At 34.9% G+C, this 17,789-nt stretch overlaps 3 protein-coding genes across 3 annotated transcripts; 2 read left to right on the top strand and 1 right to left on the bottom strand.

Moving 5' to 3' along the window:
• The first annotated feature begins 73 nt into the window (after positions 1–73).
• On the top strand, positions 74–2,008 carry LOC141913735 (ubiquitin thioesterase OTUB1-like). Its single transcript, XM_074804975.1, has 7 exons — positions 74–215; positions 372–424; positions 601–696; positions 772–890; positions 1,076–1,160; positions 1,250–1,444; positions 1,561–2,008. Exons 1-7 carry the CDS (start codon positions 173–175, stop codon positions 1,753–1,755), a joined length of 786 nt encoding a protein of 261 aa, XP_074661076.1. The 5' UTR covers positions 74–172; the 3' UTR covers positions 1,756–2,008.
• Positions 2,009–2,576: 568 nt separating this feature from the next.
• LOC141915521 (putative lipid scramblase CLPTM1) lies at positions 2,577–8,030 on the bottom strand. Its single transcript, XM_074807087.1, has 14 exons — positions 7,850–8,030; positions 7,154–7,369; positions 6,708–6,866; positions 6,481–6,598; positions 6,200–6,282; positions 5,836–5,959; positions 5,628–5,730; positions 5,370–5,517; positions 5,184–5,277; positions 4,902–5,092; positions 4,714–4,809; positions 4,445–4,580; positions 3,903–4,070; positions 2,577–3,774 (listed from the first exon to the last, which is right to left on the bottom strand). The coding sequence occupies exons 1-14, from the start codon at positions 7,937–7,939 to the stop codon at positions 3,575–3,577; spliced, it is 1,926 nt and encodes a 641-aa protein (XP_074663188.1). The 5' UTR covers positions 7,940–8,030; the 3' UTR covers positions 2,577–3,574.
• A 357-nt stretch (positions 8,031–8,387) lies between these two features.
• On the top strand, positions 8,388–17,618 carry LOC141915520 (menin-like). The gene is made up of 5 exons (XM_074807086.1): positions 8,388–9,147; positions 10,091–10,243; positions 10,563–10,788; positions 11,210–11,434; positions 12,210–17,618. Exons 1-5 carry the CDS (start codon positions 8,664–8,666, stop codon positions 13,252–13,254), a joined length of 2,133 nt encoding a protein of 710 aa, XP_074663187.1. The 5' UTR covers positions 8,388–8,663; the 3' UTR covers positions 13,255–17,618.
• Positions 17,619–17,789: the final 171 nt, after the last annotated feature.

Raw genomic sequence — 17,789 nt, 5'->3', positions numbered from 1 at the left:
AAAAAAAAGTTAAACATCTCTGTTGGCGTAACCATCGAAGGGATTCGATGTTAATTGGATTTATAACAGCTACAACGATACAAAATTGTCATTATTGACAAGCAGCGCCATCTATAGTGTACTGAAATCTATTTCGTTGAAAAAATACTAGAAAGAACCTATTTGTGACACCATGAATGAATCAGAGGAACAGGATGAATTCGTTTATAACCCAGGTTGAATGTTTTTTCATTGAAGTCGTACTTAAAGATTTGTGCGCCGAAAAATCACTTCATTTGTCATTTCCCAGACGCCCAGTCGTACTAATTATCAAAATGAAACTTCCTATTTGTGTTGTCATAATTGTTTGTTTTTTACCATTTTGTATTCAGAGTGCAACTACGATGAATCAACTATCGCACAACAAGAACAAATTGATAGAAATGTAAGAAAGTCATGTTGTATGCATGAAATACTGGAAATATTCAGTGTAAATTCATAGACATAGATATCAGAACAATTTGTTATTTGACAATATGTGTGACAATATATCATTTGGCTGACATCATCGCCATTAACTCTTCTTAACAGTTTTTTCAGCATTCAAATTATATTTTTTAGATTGCTAAAGAACAGCCTTTCATTAGTGAAAAACTGAAATTCAGTGAATTAGATGATGAGTATAAAACTGATGCTGTGTACCTAGCCAAAGTAAAGGTAGGTTTGAAAACTGGAAAGTTGGCATGAAGTCAGATATTAAAAGTCCTAATTGATTCAATTTTCTTTTTTCAGGAATTGAAAACAAAGTATTCATGTTTTAGAAGAACACGGGGTGATGGCAATTGTTTTTACAGAGCGTTTGGATTTGCTTACTTTGAATTGTTGCGACAAGATGTTGACGAATGCAAAAGGTATTATGTCTTTCTTGTTTTCAGTTCATACCCCTTATTGCAAAGCTTACTTTCAATCAAAAGTATTTTGAATTTGTTTTACAATTAATTATAATCAATGTCACTAGATGTTATCGAAGAATGCAAAAGGTATTATGTTGAAAGAATGCAAAGCTTACCTTCGAAGATAATTTGCTTTTTTACAGGTTTAAGGAAATTATTAAACAGAATCAACAAGATTTGATAGATCTTGGATTTCCTCAGTTTACGTTGGATGATTTTTATGAGAATGTATGATACAAAATTCACTGATTTTCTGCAACGCTTACAACTATCGGTATGATCTATTAATAAACATGGCTCCTGCTTCCAATTTACAGTTCATCGACGTTCTTGAGAAAGTTGAAAGTCAGTGTCCAATCGAGGAATTACTACAGATATTCAACAATCAGGGATGCTCGAATTATTTAGTCGTATATCTTAGACTACTTGTTTCCGGTTATCTACAGAAAAAAGAGGAGTTCTTCACTCACTTCGTTGAACATGGGCAAACTGTTAAAGACTTCTGTGGAAAGGTCAATTCTAATGAGTTCATTTTGAAAATTTAGCAAAATCTCATATATTTAGATCGATTAATTTGATCGTTTTGAATACACAGTCGATGAATTTGTTTCATTGAATGATTTTTCAGGAAGTTGAACCAATGGGACGAGAAAGTGATCACATTCATATAACAGCGCTTACGTCCGCTATCAATGTACCGATTCGCGTGGAATACATGGACCGAGTCGGAACTAACATCAATTCACATGACTTTCTCATCGAGCAAAATCCGAAAATCTTTCTCTTATATCGACCTGGACACTTCGACGTGTTGTATCAATGATTATTGTAGTCGTAGTTGTAAGCAATACATAATACTGAATGGTGCAGATTATTAGAAACTTTACGGTCGGTGTACACATATTAAAGATGTATACTGGTCTGCTTTTCATCAGTCTTGACATACGGTCAGTCGGCATTTTGTCGATTTCTGCAAATAAAGTAGTCGTACATTGATGTAATATATGTCCGGAGCCAAACTGTGGAGGAATATTACGGAACAGGAATTTTTCACAGGATAATAAATCAATACTTTTTCTGCTAAACTCTTGACTTGTTCCATTCAATAAGTTTGAAAATTCAGTGGAGACACTTCAGCCTATCCATTTTCATTTGTATGGAGGTAACATTAAATTCAGTAGCGCTGTTTTAGGGTGATTTCCTCCTTTGTTTTATTTCAAACGTATGCTGTAGGGCGGCTTCAGTTGTAGCGTTTAAAGCTTTTAATGATTGTTATTGCAAATGTGTTATTGCATAAGTTTTGTCTCCATTTATAGTCCGCACTAGTAATAGTTTACAGTTCTATGATTTTCATTAATATAGATAGTACAGAGCGGATAATAAGCTGAAAAGCCTTCAAAGGACCAGTCAATGGATGATTAATGTCAAGATATCTTCCGGTGACAAGCTATGGGCTTAATTTGGTATGGGCATAATTAAAGAATCTGGGCAACAACTTACTGGAAAACTATTATACCTCCAATCAGATTCTCCGCTATCAAACCACTTCAGAGTCAACAAAAGCATCTGACCATAACTTCATTGTCAACAAAAGCATCTGACCATAAATACAGCACAATCGACAATACTACTAATTTTTCGCACAATGTGTTGAGTTTCGTTTATTAAGCTAACATAAAGTACATTTTTGTCTCCATAACATAGTGCACACATCCATCACTCATAAATTCCTTATAAATATGCGGATACCATTAAAAAATCGGATTTAATTAACAATTTCATTCATGTGAAAAACGAATTTTTACTGCACTTAGTACAGTGAATGAGTCATCAAGTGATATTCTCCAGTCATAATCAATTTGTTTCTTATATACAAGACATAAAGGAGTATTTTGATTGAAAAACAAATGTAATCCATTGAATTGAACATGATCACCATTCGGTTGGCATTGTTCATGTACCAAATAGTCACAATGATCACGTTATTAGAGACATCAGAATTTAAGATTCTGAAATTCAAGAATCTCCAATCTACTAAATGCAAAAAAGTTAATAATTAAACCGAAGATTCATAATGAAAACGAAGATGAATGTAATCACAACTAAAATCGAACATAAATTAAAATTAAATTAAGAAAAATAAAGAGTAATCAAGTTGAACTTAGTTCCCATTTTGCAATCACAATTTTCATACTATACCATATAGAGGTACCGGTAATAATATTTTCTTTATCAATGCAGTGAACTGGATATTATTACCGTATTGCTTTTGCAAAACATAGATTTACAACGCTTATCAACATTAACTCCAACCATTTGAGTCTTGTGTTCAGATTTATTACTGGCAAGTGTTGTTGTGATTGATATGATATTTCCTTGCGGGTGAAAAAACTCTCACTCCATCAAATGGCCAATCAATTCTACCAGTTATGAATTATCTCAACAGCTGTATCTCTAAGAAAATTTTGTTCTTAAAAAATACACAGCTTTTTGTTCGCGTCCACAAAATATCAAAACTTAAGCCATACTGAAGTTGTATCAATATAAAAAGAACCAAAGTTAAGACTTAAGAATTTTACGAAATGAATCCTGGAATAAAGAGTATGAAGAATTTTGAAGGTGAAGTATTTTTTCCAGCTATTCTAATCATTTTTTTTCTCGGTGTCCGGCTTGTTTTCGACCGAAGCTTGCGACGATTCAGCATTTTCACCATTATCTATCGGTTCCGCGGGTGCTTGGCCATTCGAATCCAGCATTTCAGCTGATGTACCGAACTCATTCATACGCTTAGGATCAATCGGATATATATATCGTTGGTATACATAAATGAAAAATATCACATCTGCAATAAAACAATAGACGTCATTGATTTATCCGTTGAACATTTAGATGCGACCAGTAGTTCAGAGAAACAAAGCAATCCGTTCATCAATGATTCAATGTAATCAATGCTTTATTGATCATACGTACCATCACGTAAACATCCTATTCTATACAAGGTGGGCATCTTTATAACAAAAGCAAATATATCATCAATGAATGTGTTGAGAGCTTTATAGGTAAGCATTCTCCAGGGTAGATGAGCTACGGACTTCATTTTGTAGTTGATAAATAACTGCGGCGTCATCATGATGAAACCTGCAGAGAGAAAATACCTCTATTATCAATATTTATTGACCAGGCCCGTGCCGAGGGGGGTTCGGGGTAGCGATCGAACCCCTTAATACCTACTGTAGTAAATATATTCTTCAAATACTTAGAGTTCAACTTCATCATCATATGTAATGCATCATCCCCTGGCAGAGATTCGAACCTGATGGCATCGAGATTGCCATGATACGAAACCCTGCCACACTAGATCAATCGCGATGATGTCATTATTAGCTAACCAGATATCCTGTTTTATTTTAGCCGGGTTTTCCCATTTATAGTTCTTCCACGAGCGATTATACAACGAGTAATCTGATTGGTGCCGCAAGTTTTCATGCGGTAAACCTGTGTACAGTACTTACCAAAAGTTAAAAGGAACCCATAAAGCAGGCTCAACACCCATGAATACCAGCTTTTATGTTCCTGATAGAACAGAGAGTAGACAGAGTAAGCTACTAAGAGTGGGAATAGTAACCAGGATAGATAACGGAACGCCAACTGAAATAAAGAGACAATATCATTGAATAAATAGATATTCTTCTAACAATTCTAAATTCATCTCATAAGTATTCCCTGGATTGAATATTTTGACAGACTGATCCTAAAAGCTTAGTATACTTCATTTAGTTACCTGATCATACTTCTTCGTTTGAGATTCAGTGTAAGTAGACTTATCAGAAAATCTGATTCTAGGAATAACACCAAACCATTTGTTTTCTCGATCAACCTTAAAAAGAAAAGCATGCAACATCATCCAATAATGTCTCATTTACGAAAACAATTTCAGGCCATTCTAGTCAATAGAATAAAGCGTTGTACCTCAATATTGATGACCTTTTTAATTTTCCATAATTCGATAATGAGACCGACGAAAACACTGATTCTCACGACAGTGTTGGTTTCATTGTCCAATACATATAGCACCACGATCAATGACTGGAAGACATTGAAAAATACCGAACGCACAGACAAGCCTTCCAATGACTTTCGGTTCTTCCAAAACTGGATGTCTAGAATACAACAAAATCGTTATACTCCAGAGATCTAGAGCTAATAATACGTTCATCTCGGTGATTAAGAGTAATTTTCACAATGACTCACCATTTTTGAAAGCAAGAAACTCAAATACACTATGGACAATGGATACAATGATTGTTAACGCAAGAAGATAAGGATTTGTTTCCAAGAATGTTCGCTGAAATACGACACAATTTCTTTTAAGTTTAATACCAACATAAAGCATAAGAATGATCGTTTTGTTTCAAAAATAAAAACTTAAACTCTTACCTTCAGCGAATCCTGGTCTTCATCAGACTCTTCAGGCATAAAATCTTCCCCAAGGAATGAATACCATTTTGATCGCATTCCCTGAGCTGCATACATTTGCCAACGGAACAATGACATTGGTGAATATGTCAATGTCATGTTCAGTTGCCTAAAACAGAATTACGAAATAAACTCATTAATCACAATATAAAATTGAGGTGCTATATCTACAATATTCCAAAAAGTTCATTTCAACGCATATCATCCCTGGGTACCTACTTGACGGTATGGTTGACTGGCATATATTCAGAGTTCATATTCCAGTAGTCATTGAAGTACAGAATAGGATAGTAATTCATTTGTGTTTCATCAAAATCAATGACTGCAAGAAAACAATTTTCAAGATTTACAGCGGCAGATCTTAATTCACAATCCAGTTAAGTAAATAGTATTGATACCGGGTAGGTCATTAGGTACCAGTACTTACATTCGTCCAGTGGTTGAGGGATGTGACCTTTAACCCAAGGTGTATGGTCGTCCAGTAAGTTGATGGTCATGTTTGGATGCCAATGATTAAGGATCTCGACGACCCCGGAATCATTCTTATTTTTCTGGGAACAAAAAAAAACTTTTATAGCACAACTTGAAACAGACATCAGTAAAACTTTGTATCAATGATATACGAGACTCAATAGTACTTGGATTAGGAAGGTTAACTAGATTTATTTGAAGTACTAAACACTAGAAGCAAAAGCTCATACTTCAAATGAATCTAGTTCACCTTGATGTACTACTTGTCTTTAGATTCCAAAATGGTTCCTCCACACGATTCTCTTGATGAAACAACTTACAATGAGATCAGGATGAGCATCACTAGTCCCTGTTAACAGGTTCACAGTAGTGTGGAACTTTCTCTTCTTATATCTGTTCACCTCTGTAATTCAAAGCAACAGAACATAAAGAAAACAAAGCTTATGTAAATACATGTAACGTATAAGACTATCTACATTTCTGGTATTCAACAGGAGAGGTTCAATAAATACTTAAACCAAAGCCCGAAAATTGGCTACGGATAAAGATTCTGTAAGTAATAAATTGATTGCTTTTTCATTGATTTTGTAAGGATACATACGTTTTTTCTTGTAAACGGTTTCTTTCTTGCGATATTTGGCTTTGTCTTCTGGATCAGGAGACCGTCCACTTTTGACGAAGTAAACATGAAGATATATCGATCCATTATTTTGAAGCCCCTTAAGTAAAAATACATAAATTTGTTCAAAACAACACATAGACTAAAAGTTGATAAGTTTTTCATGAAATTTTCAAGACCTTTCAATTGATGTAGGCTCAGAACTTTACCTCTGGTGTGGGTATTGTAAGACTTTTTACAAATGATCCATCTTTGTTCGGTCCATCAGTCCAATCACCATACACAAGTCCAGTTTTCTTCCACAGTAGTGAATCCTTGTCCTTGAATTTGCTGAAAATTTCGTCCTCTGACAGGTAAATGTACATATCCTGTAAACGATAAGACTAATTCGTTAGGCTGACATGCGACAATAGACAAAAAGAAATCTGTAAATAGGCCACCTTCAAAGACAAGGAAAATTAAATTTCAGTCCAATAAAACAGATCATCTTTAGATTGGAAAGGAGGTATCATTTTGCCTACTAACTACATGAAACTTTTAATTTGACAAACCCGACCAAGTTGTTAGTCAAGGCCTATCCAGTATCATCAGATCATTTCTCCTGCCAGTTCAAATTTCGAACTTGTTATGGCAAGGTTAAATCAGGCTTGCTTACCATTCCGACATGTTTGTCAAATATGTTTTTCGCTTGTATAGATGGAGCACCGGTTTTTGCTGCCGCAGTAGAACTATCATTCGTAGTTGCAGGTGTCTTACTTCGGAATAGACTGCTGATGAAATATATTACTGCCATCCTAACTATGAAACTTTTGAACATCGCCCAACCACCTTGACCTTGTTGTTGCTGCTGTTGGTCTTGCTGTTGATTGACCTACAATAATATGTTGAAATAAACAATTTGAGTTAACGAAATGGATATTATGCCAGAGCGACATTATTTCTAGGGTTAGGTTTAGTCCTAAGGCCTATTAGCATAGAAATTTAAACTGCAATTGCGCCAACGGTAATGTCTATAGGTCTGGGTTTTAGTATTAATTTACTGATGAATATTTTTTCAGCGCTCTCCTTGAATTTATGTGATAGACACACCGCCCAGCCTACTCTGGTGTAACCACAATCAGAATGGGATTGGCATATTGGCAATCAATATAATGCAGCTTAGTCTTAGCATTTGCATCATCTGCCAAAAGTCGACTGGTAATTCACGTGTTTTCACTTCTTCTAATAATTTCTAATGAATTTGGGAGATTAAATACAGACTATTTCTACCACTCGTTAAGCGTGCTATCGAGAGACCTGGCGTAATAAACGTTAACCGGTTGATACAACGGTGTTCATCTTCTGAAGTTACCTGTCCATTTTGATCGTTTCCTTCATTAGCTGCTTCAGAATTTGCGACAGAGTTGTCCGAGTTCGCAGATGCGCCGCTTTGGTCAGCCATTTCCGCGTTGGTAGATATCTGAACTGCGCGGAGGAAAAGTTGTGCTCGACATCGGGCGCCGTATGGATAATAAACATAAACTCAAAATATACTGAATGAAATGCCATTTTATCAAAGCCTGACAAAATGAAAATTATCTTTCAGATTATTTGTCAGAACGTTAATATTATCTAGAGACCATATTTCGGTCGTAATATAATATAAGTAACGAACTGTAATCAATATTTTGAGTTAAATGATTAAAAGATTCTCATATATTTTCAATGCACTAATTAAGACATCTAGAATAATACGAATACATGCTTAAAATCATTGTGTGGCATTATTTTCCTTCATTTCAAAACATTATTTCCTTTACGTTTCATCAGCGTATTCATCATTTTTTATATCGTGTCGAGGAACGGCGCCGCGCGTACTCCAGATATCGATTAGACGCGAGTACATCGACGTCATGCTTCAATTCATAATTACACGTCAGTCAGTCAGTCAGTCACGACGCAGTTAACGCAAGCTTCTATACCAAAACAAATACAAACACACGTGCGGCGGCATTACACACGCAGTGACAGTTCGAGGATAGCGTTCTATTAGACACGGACAGCTTTCAGTTCTCGTTCGAGAGACGGATTTACTGACAATCTTTATAGAATAAGCGGATATACCAGGATAACCTGGTTAGTGTTCGCGTTAAAAAAACGCTGTCAAGCACTATTATGAGCTGTGGATGATGGCGGCTTTTCGTGAACGGTGGCGATCGTATTTCCCGTTACGAGATACGCGGGCTGTTATAGATCTATTCGAAGATCAGCTTCGTGGTGGTTGTGCAGATGATACTACCGGTAATGAACAGCCAGATTTGACACTTCTATCTCTGGTTTTGGGCACTGTCGAAAATGCATTGACTGTCAACAGATTTCTCCCACCAGCCCTGGTAGATACAAAGACCAATGCGGTGGTGGGGGCTAGTGATAATACTGTGAACGCATTTCCTACCATCGATTTGGAGCCCATTGAAGCGCTTTACTATAAATTTGTAAGCCATGTCAAAGGTGCCGTGGATCTGTCAAGATATCCTTCCCCCTCGGGTTCAGGTGGTACAAACACAGAGTTTGTGAAACACGTATCCGATGTTATCTGGGGGAATTTATCGAGAACATACTACAAGGATAATAAAGCCCATCTGCAGACATTGTACAGCTTCTTAACGGGTGAGTGTATATGGTATAGTTGTAGGCCCTATTTAGTGTCAATGTCATGTTTCTATTCGCGCGCAAGTTCAGATGACTAAAGCCTTTATGGCTCGATTTAGCATCTTGTTTGTCAATGACATTAATAGATTTGGTGAATAGATCTAGTATGAAACATGCTTTACTCATGGATACATGTGACTCACACAACGGACTCCTCCATGCAGCGGCCAAGCTTCATGTGTATGTGTAGTCGCTATTATCATATTATAATGTTAAACTGCGCAGCTGAAATTCCCTACAATATTCTATGCATTATTGACGTAGGAACACATTGGTAAATTTACATTCATGGTATCAATATTATTTCCCTCAATTAGTAGTAGATACTTCTAACAAGAAGTTGATATGTTATAGCAATTGATTAAGGGATAGGGCCCAGTAGAGGCCTGTAAATAATTATTTATTCAGCAGGTAGAATTTGGATGATTATCGATTCATGAATGATAGACTTCATGAATGATTCAGTAGTTTTGTGTAGTAGGCTAACAGATAGGGCATTAATCAAAACTATTTGTTGCGTGTCAATGATGTCAATCAACAGGTTTTACCATTTACTTACCGGGGTAGTTGAAAATTTATAGTCAAACCAAAATATTTTAGCAAAATATATTCTAATTTTCTATAAAATGAATGGCTACTTTGTAGCGAGAATTTCGAAGTAAGCTTCTGTAACAATTTTTTGCATTTCACTTTTACCTGTTAAAAATGAAACTTTGTAATAACAATTACAGCTACATTGTGTAAATTTGCAATTGCAATTGATTTGCAGTTTCTGCAACATTGCAGATCATTTCAAATGTGGTATACATGCCACTGAGTAGGTAGATAATGATTTACTACATTTTATCTGTTAAATAAAGAGTGGTTTCGATATTATTGAATATTTACTTATTGCTTTTAGGTAATAAATTAGATAGCTTCGGTGTCGCATTTGCAGTTGTAGCGGCTTGTCAGGTGTTGGGCCATGATGATGTCCACCTTGCCCTCTCTGAGGATCATGCATGGATTGTTTATGGCAATAAACTTGAACAAACACTTGAAGTTACTTGGCATGGTAGGTAGTTTTTAGAATTATTTGTTCTCTTATACACCACCACAATGATGAACTGCAGGACCTATATGCAGAAGGGCTGAATAGAGTCAACGCATTTCAATTTCTTAAAACTCTGGAGTTGAACTGTAACTACTGAAACTAGATTGATACCAGGTCCATGTTTCACATTCATGGATTAACATTTTCAGTTGAATTTTTTAAAGATATTTTTTATTGACCTTCACAATGAAATCAAACAAGAAAATAATTGTATGCTTAAAAATCTATTACATGATCACTCCTCAGCATTTACCAATTACTATCAATATTATTATTATAGGTAAAGGACTGGAGGACAAACGTGGACAAACCATCAATGACAGTGTATCTGAAAAAAGTTGGCTGTATTTAAATGGAAATCCAGTAATTTGCACTCGAGCAATGGAGGTAGCTGCCATAGTTTCTGGTATCAATCCGTCAATCACAGCCAACCATGACAGTATCGAAATGGCTTCTCTACAACACGAGTTACTATGGCTTCTTTACGATAAAGGATATCTAAAATTGTAAGTATTTCCTGGTAAATTTCGTTATTAGATAACTTTTCTGCATCATTTGTTATTTTTAGAGACTGTCTGCTAACATTCAGAAGATTTAAGTTTTCTTTTATGTTACGCAGAAATTATTTATCCGTTTATCTCATGATTTATTTGAATTTATATTTGTACTGTGACATCATCGATTTGGTTTAACTTCATAATTTAGCAATACTGCACATTTAGTTGCGTGTAAACTGTTCAGACACCAATGAATTCCTAAATTGGAGGAAAGCAACCTGTGGCCATTGAATTGTTGTAGATACTGGAGCGAGGGCCATAAATGCATTTCAAGGGGATGCAATAAAGCTTCACAACCCACTTGCTCAGGTTGTCCTTTTGGAATACCTCAATCAATTATAGCTCTTTTGACTAATTTCATTTTTATCAGATATCCAATGGCTCTTGGAAATCTCGGTGACTTGCAGGAGATTAGGCCTGGTGTGAGGAAGGTGTCTGCAATCTCGCTGTTCCAGGAGGCTGTCGGCGTAGCCATAAAACAATACAACAATCATCATGTATACCCGCACACGTACATGGGTGGATATATGTATAAGAAGAGTCGATATAAGGAGGCATTTCGTTCGTGGGCTGCAGCCGCTTCAGTTATCCAAAAGTAGGTTTATTCAGCACTAGTATCTAATCGCATATGACATTTTCATTCAAAAATACATTATATATATATATATATATATATATATATATATATATATATATATATATATATATATATATATATATACATACATACATACATACATACATACATACATACATACATACATACATACATACATACATACATACATACATACATACATACATACATACATACATACATACATACATACATACATACATACATACATACATACATACATACATACATACATACATACATACATACATACATACATACATACATACATACATACATACATACATACATACATACATACATACATACATACATACATACATACATACATACATACATACATACATACATACATACATACATACATACATACATACATACATACATACATACATACATACATACATACATACATACATACATACATACATACATACATACATACATACATACATACATACATACATACATACATACATACATACATACATACATACATACATACATACATACATACATACATACATACATACATACATACATACATACATACATACATACATACATACATACATACATACATACATACATACATACATACATACATACATACATACATACATACATACATACATACATACATACATACATACATACATACATACATACATACATACATATATATATATCCATGTTGTTTAATGTTCTTAATGCTGTATATAATTCATTTCAGCTATAACTATAATCGAGAAGATGAAGAAATATACAAAGAATTTTTAGAAATCGCAAATACACACGTGCCTAACATTGTAAAGCTGATGTCTGGTGGTGAAAGACAAACTCTTTATGCGGCTAAAGTGCCATTTCTCCTGGATCCGGAATGTTATGCATTTCTTTTGAAATTTTATGATGGGATTTGCTTATGGGAGGAGGGTAGTTCGACACCTGTGTTGCACATAGGCTGGGCTCAGCACTTTGTGTTTTCGCTTTCGAAGTTCGAAGCCAGCGTTCGTCAGAACGTCAAAATCGAAGCGGAAGGCGTCGAGGAAGATGAGGATGACAGCGACGAAGATTCGGAAATTGAGGAGGAAATTCCTGTAAACAAAAAGAAAAACCTGAACGCAACTTCATTGTCGGATAAAAAGGAGAATGTAAATGGCGATCTCATCGAGGACCAGATTAAATCAACGATTATGGAACTAGAATCTAAAGTAGCTAGTGAATCACAAAGCGGTGTGATGAATCCGAACATCGCCGCGCTAGCACAAGCGTGTGGAGAGTCAATTCTCAATCCTGAATATCTAATTAGTGGAGGTGAACCTTTCACGTCTACGGCAACAACGCCACCTCTAAAAACAACAACATTAACACCGATTAACCCTTTAATCAGCATTCACGATAGCCGCGTAGATTTAAACGACTTTCTGAGTTCGAAATCAAATGGCTCGCAATTCCCGGGACTAACGATGGATTCGATGTTAAAAGCAGACAGTCCGGCCGGTATGATGCTTCTACGCGCGCCAGGAAATACAAATAACAATACGATCATCGCCGAAGAGAGCGCGACTAAACTCGACGATAATAAACCGACAGTTCTGTTGCGCAGTCAGAAAATGAAAGGCCTGCGTAAACTACTGTCGAATAAGAAATTCAACGCAAGCGCAATTAAATTGCAGCTGACCGCTCAGTCTCAAGTATCGATCAAACACACAAAGAGAAATGGCGAACCGTTTACCGGAGAATTCACCGGTTTACGTAAACGCATTCGAAGGGAGTGAATCATTCGTTGTATATATTATAATTAATTACGTATAGAAAGAACTGCCATTTCATACTGATCTCGGTGTTTTATTTATAAACCTGTAAAACTTAGCCATTCCATTTGTTTTACGAGCTATGACAATAGTAAGAAAACTTGGCGAATATATTAGGCAATGAAATGTACAAATGTTGATATCGTTATCTGAAATGCCAGAATGTAATTATTTTAGACTTTTTGTACTGGGCGTTCCTTCACAAAAGTTCAAACTCAAACTCTACAGTATTGGTTTTTCATGGGCTGTTTTCTAACTGTTCATGATTTTCCAAATTTCTTAATCGGTCTTATAGATAAATACTGAATCAACAATCAACACAATAATGAAAAGTTTTACCTTTTCATGAGCCCTGTAACATGTGCTAAATTGTTGATATAGATTCAGCTTCAAAATGGGCTGAATATTCAGTTTCAAAAGGGAAGTCAATTAGAGAGCTCCATTACTTCATTAACGCAATTTTAAATTATTATCCAATTATGTATCCAGTGTTTACTGGGAAAATATTAAATTCTGTGTCGTTAAGGAAGACACATATTCACAAAACAGCATTTAAGAAAGATTTATGTTAGCTTTTAAGGGATCCAGTAACATGTTCTGATTTGTAGGAAATAATGGAACGAATTTTTATACATCAATGTCTACATTGTAAATATGAGACAGTGTAATATTCCTGTAGTTGACACAGCCGGAAGGAATTTTTTTGATAGATACTTCGGTATTTTTCATGATCAGATGGTTTTTGGGTGGTGAATCTAGTTCACGAGGCAGTCATTCTCGCTATCATTAGAGATGTTTCTTTTTTATTTGATGGAACAAAGTCTGAATCAAATCTGAATCACCTGTTGTATACCTGTCATGATGATTCATTCTCTATGTATATAAGTATATATACTGACTAATGGGTCTTTGGAACTGATGTGTCATAAGCTTTTAAATCAAACAAAGGCATGAGGCTTAGCTTCACCATAATTTTGCTGGTTAATGAGTCCAAAGTTAACTCATATCGTTTTTCTTTTGTAAAAAGAAAGAATTGGTCATTTTTACTGTTTTTGCTGTTATAAGACAAGAGAACGCTGCCTCTCTGATAAATGAAACTGTTTCATTTGAATTTGATTCAGGGATTGTTATTGCTGATGATATCTCATGTATCATTATGATGTGATGGATTCAGGGACTCCGATGCTGCTTTTATTATTTATTTTGTATGTGTATATGACATGGGAAAGGCTTGTGATATTACGTCGGATATGTGAATAGGACTGCCATTATTCTAGGAGGGGCATTGCAGATTGTTCTCAATGCTTTATCTATATGTAAATGTACATGTTGTACTTGTGTTGTCTTAAGAATATTTCTTGTAACTTATTCTAATCTTCAGTTTTTCACCATTTTGGTAATCTAATTGTACAGTTCAAAAATAAGTAAGTCACTATTTCGTTCTATATACTAGTACATAATGTCTAGAATCAGTTAAAAGGAGAGAAAGAGTTGTATGCACCAGTATCTAATAGCTGAATGGTCTCGTTGCTAATGACCATATATGCCATTATCAACTTAATGGTGGTTTAGATGTTTTATTAGGAATCTAACTTGAATCAAATATTGGATTTTATATCTTTTCCATAACCCATCCTAGTATTTCCGTAACCTTTCGTACGACTTTTTTTTTCGTCTCTAAACTTTTTAGTCTGATTGATTTGAAAGTACCGGTACTAACGTTTAAAATAACTGAATAATAATTGAGGGAACAATCAACAAACTGAAAAATAATTGTACATTATTGCAGGGAGGCATAGAGGTATCTCATTCTAGCATCCCTGGTTATTGTTACAAATGTATACAAAATGAGTGTTGTCCGGTGTATTTTAGATCGGGAAATGTGGTTCATTCTCCCATTTTTACATCAATACCCGGTGAAACACTTATGATATAAAGAAACGGCAATTTCCATCTTTATTGCTGTTGTATGTAAGTATATGTACTACACATTATAAGTGATTTTCGATGCTACGAAGATATTTAATGTAATTCACTGTTTGAATTATTGTTGTAATTGTAAATATTAGTTGATCAATTCGATGATTTTCTGTCAGTTACTAAAAACTTAAAATGTTTGTTTCGCGAAGGAGTCTTGTAAAAGTCCTTTGAATATTGGTAAGGACTTGTTGATATTAAGGATATGAATGCACTTTTAAAGTGTCAGGTCGTTACAGTTGAATTTTCCCTGTATGTTGCTAATGATACAATGAACAAATTCTAATTTCTAAAAAAGAAATCGATTCAAAACGAAAAAAAGTGTAAATTTACGATTTATTGTGTATTTGTGGTTGTGATATTTCATATGTATAATTTTTTACACAAGTCTGGTTCGAGGAGAACAAAGTTTGGGGGAATGGTTTTGCGCAAGGAAGGTTTTTTAGCGGTCAGCTGGTTCTGATGATGCATGTATTTTCATATTTTTTGAGTCGTGGATGGCGATATCGATGGTTCGTCGGCTATGAATTCCATTATTGGAATATATTGAGAATCGTGTTTTCATTGAGCTCTATCAGAACTATAACCATGTTCAGAAATGTACTTAACGATGCAAAGTGGGCTTCCTCGTACTGATCGGGTGTGACATTTGTGATAGAAACTTGATGGATATTGTTGTGTAGTCGAAAGTGTTAGATCTTTGCCCATCTACACTAGTACGTGAATGAATCAAGTATCTCTGTACAGCTCAATCCTAACTAATTCGTGTGATAAGAATTGTTGTGATTATCTTTCCGTTTGGGGCTTCGACGAATTTAAAAAAGAAAAATGAAACTGTTAAAAATTGCTGATTTGATATTTGCGTATCGTGTTGACGAAATGTTTTAACATTTCTGAGCAAAACGAGATTGTTTACATGAATTGTTTTGGTACTGACTGCTTGAAATATTCAATGTGCTTATAAGACGAAAAATACTTGTTACAATGTTTTCATGATTCTTGTGAGGTGTACAGAGAAAATGCCTTTTTTCATTTGGGGAAAGCATACAAGGTATTTGTTTCATGCATGTGTAAAAAATTGAATGATAATCAATAGATTAATAGAAACGTTAAGATTGATTCTTGTCAAACCTACCCGGCGTGTATATAATGAATGTTATATAAGCCTGCCCCGCCCCGCCCCATTGGCAATATTTTTCTTTTTAAGAAATGTGACGGCATTGAATGTTTTTCACGATATGATATTATATAGATATATTTTTATCGGCATTTATTGATATCCTATAAGTCGAATTGTTTTATTAATAGTGGGGCAGTTAGCCCGCGAACAATGTGCTAAACATATACATGTATGTATAGAAGAGAAAACTCATTATGCAGTGAACTTGGGCTACCACGAGTATTCGATAATTCTGCGAAGAAATTTACGGTTCTCTGTTTAAATTGGACTCTAGGGTTTAAGAACATTGGAGATGAACCAATTTCCGAAAAGCCAAATTTAACATCGTTAAGTGAATCTGTTTCGGTTGCCATTGGTTTTGCAGTTTTGATAAAATACATCGATATTTGGATCATTTTGTATATGTGCTATGTTTTACGTGAAATCTATTGTATATGTATATAGAAATTTGAAAACTGTCTCATTAAAACTATTGTTTTATGTTATTTTCGAGGCTTGTTACAGCATACTGTGCCAGAGTGTCAGGTGTCTGAACAATTTCTTATGTTGTAATCATGGACTCCCTGTTGTTGTCATCTCAAATTGAAGTCACACTTGGATTCCGCTTCACAAATTGAGGTTGATAAGGTGTTGAAAGTAAATAAGATTAGCCTGAAACGTGTTACGTGCATAAGTAAGAAAAATATATAGTTTTTTCAAGCCTTTGTTGTAGTCAAGGATTTACTGTTACTGTTGCTGTACATATGATATTTCAAAACAAGACTAAAATTCGCTTTTGTGATTTTGATTAAAGGTACTGTCGAAAACTTGAAACTATCTCTAATGCAATCGTTGTAATAGTCGATGCTTTGCAATACTACTGTATACGTGGATACATCATTGATAAAAATAGTGCTTTGTAAATTCGCCCGGATCATAGAATCATGGCAGCAACATATATCTATATTTCGTGGAGAATATATATATATGTGTATTATCCCGGTGGTTAAAAGTGATCAGACAATTTCTTCGACGGAATCTGATCACTGGAAATTATACTAAAGCACACTCGAATCGCTTTGGTGGTATAAAAAAATGTATGTGTTAAAGAACATAGAAACACGTTTTTCATGTACACGACGTATGAATTCACCTGTGACATTAAATTTCATATCGGAAATAAATAAACTATGTGTCCAAAAAATCGTCCGGTTATTTATGTCGTATTTGATCTGATTTATTCCTCCGTATTTTCTACTGATTTAATCTCTGGAGTGTTTTTAGTGTACAAGTCCTCGAGACAAATCTCCATTCATCCACCGAAGATATACGACAATAATTTGTCGAGGAATTGACTTTAAAG

Source organism: Tubulanus polymorphus, chromosome 1 (assembly GCF_964204645.1).
Source record: "Tubulanus polymorphus chromosome 1, tnTubPoly1.2, whole genome shotgun sequence".
In the NCBI taxonomy this organism is placed as follows: Eukaryota; Metazoa; Nemertea; class Palaeonemertea; order Tubulaniformes; family Tubulanidae; genus Tubulanus; species Tubulanus polymorphus.
This window is presented reverse-complemented; position numbering and strand designations above follow the sequence as displayed.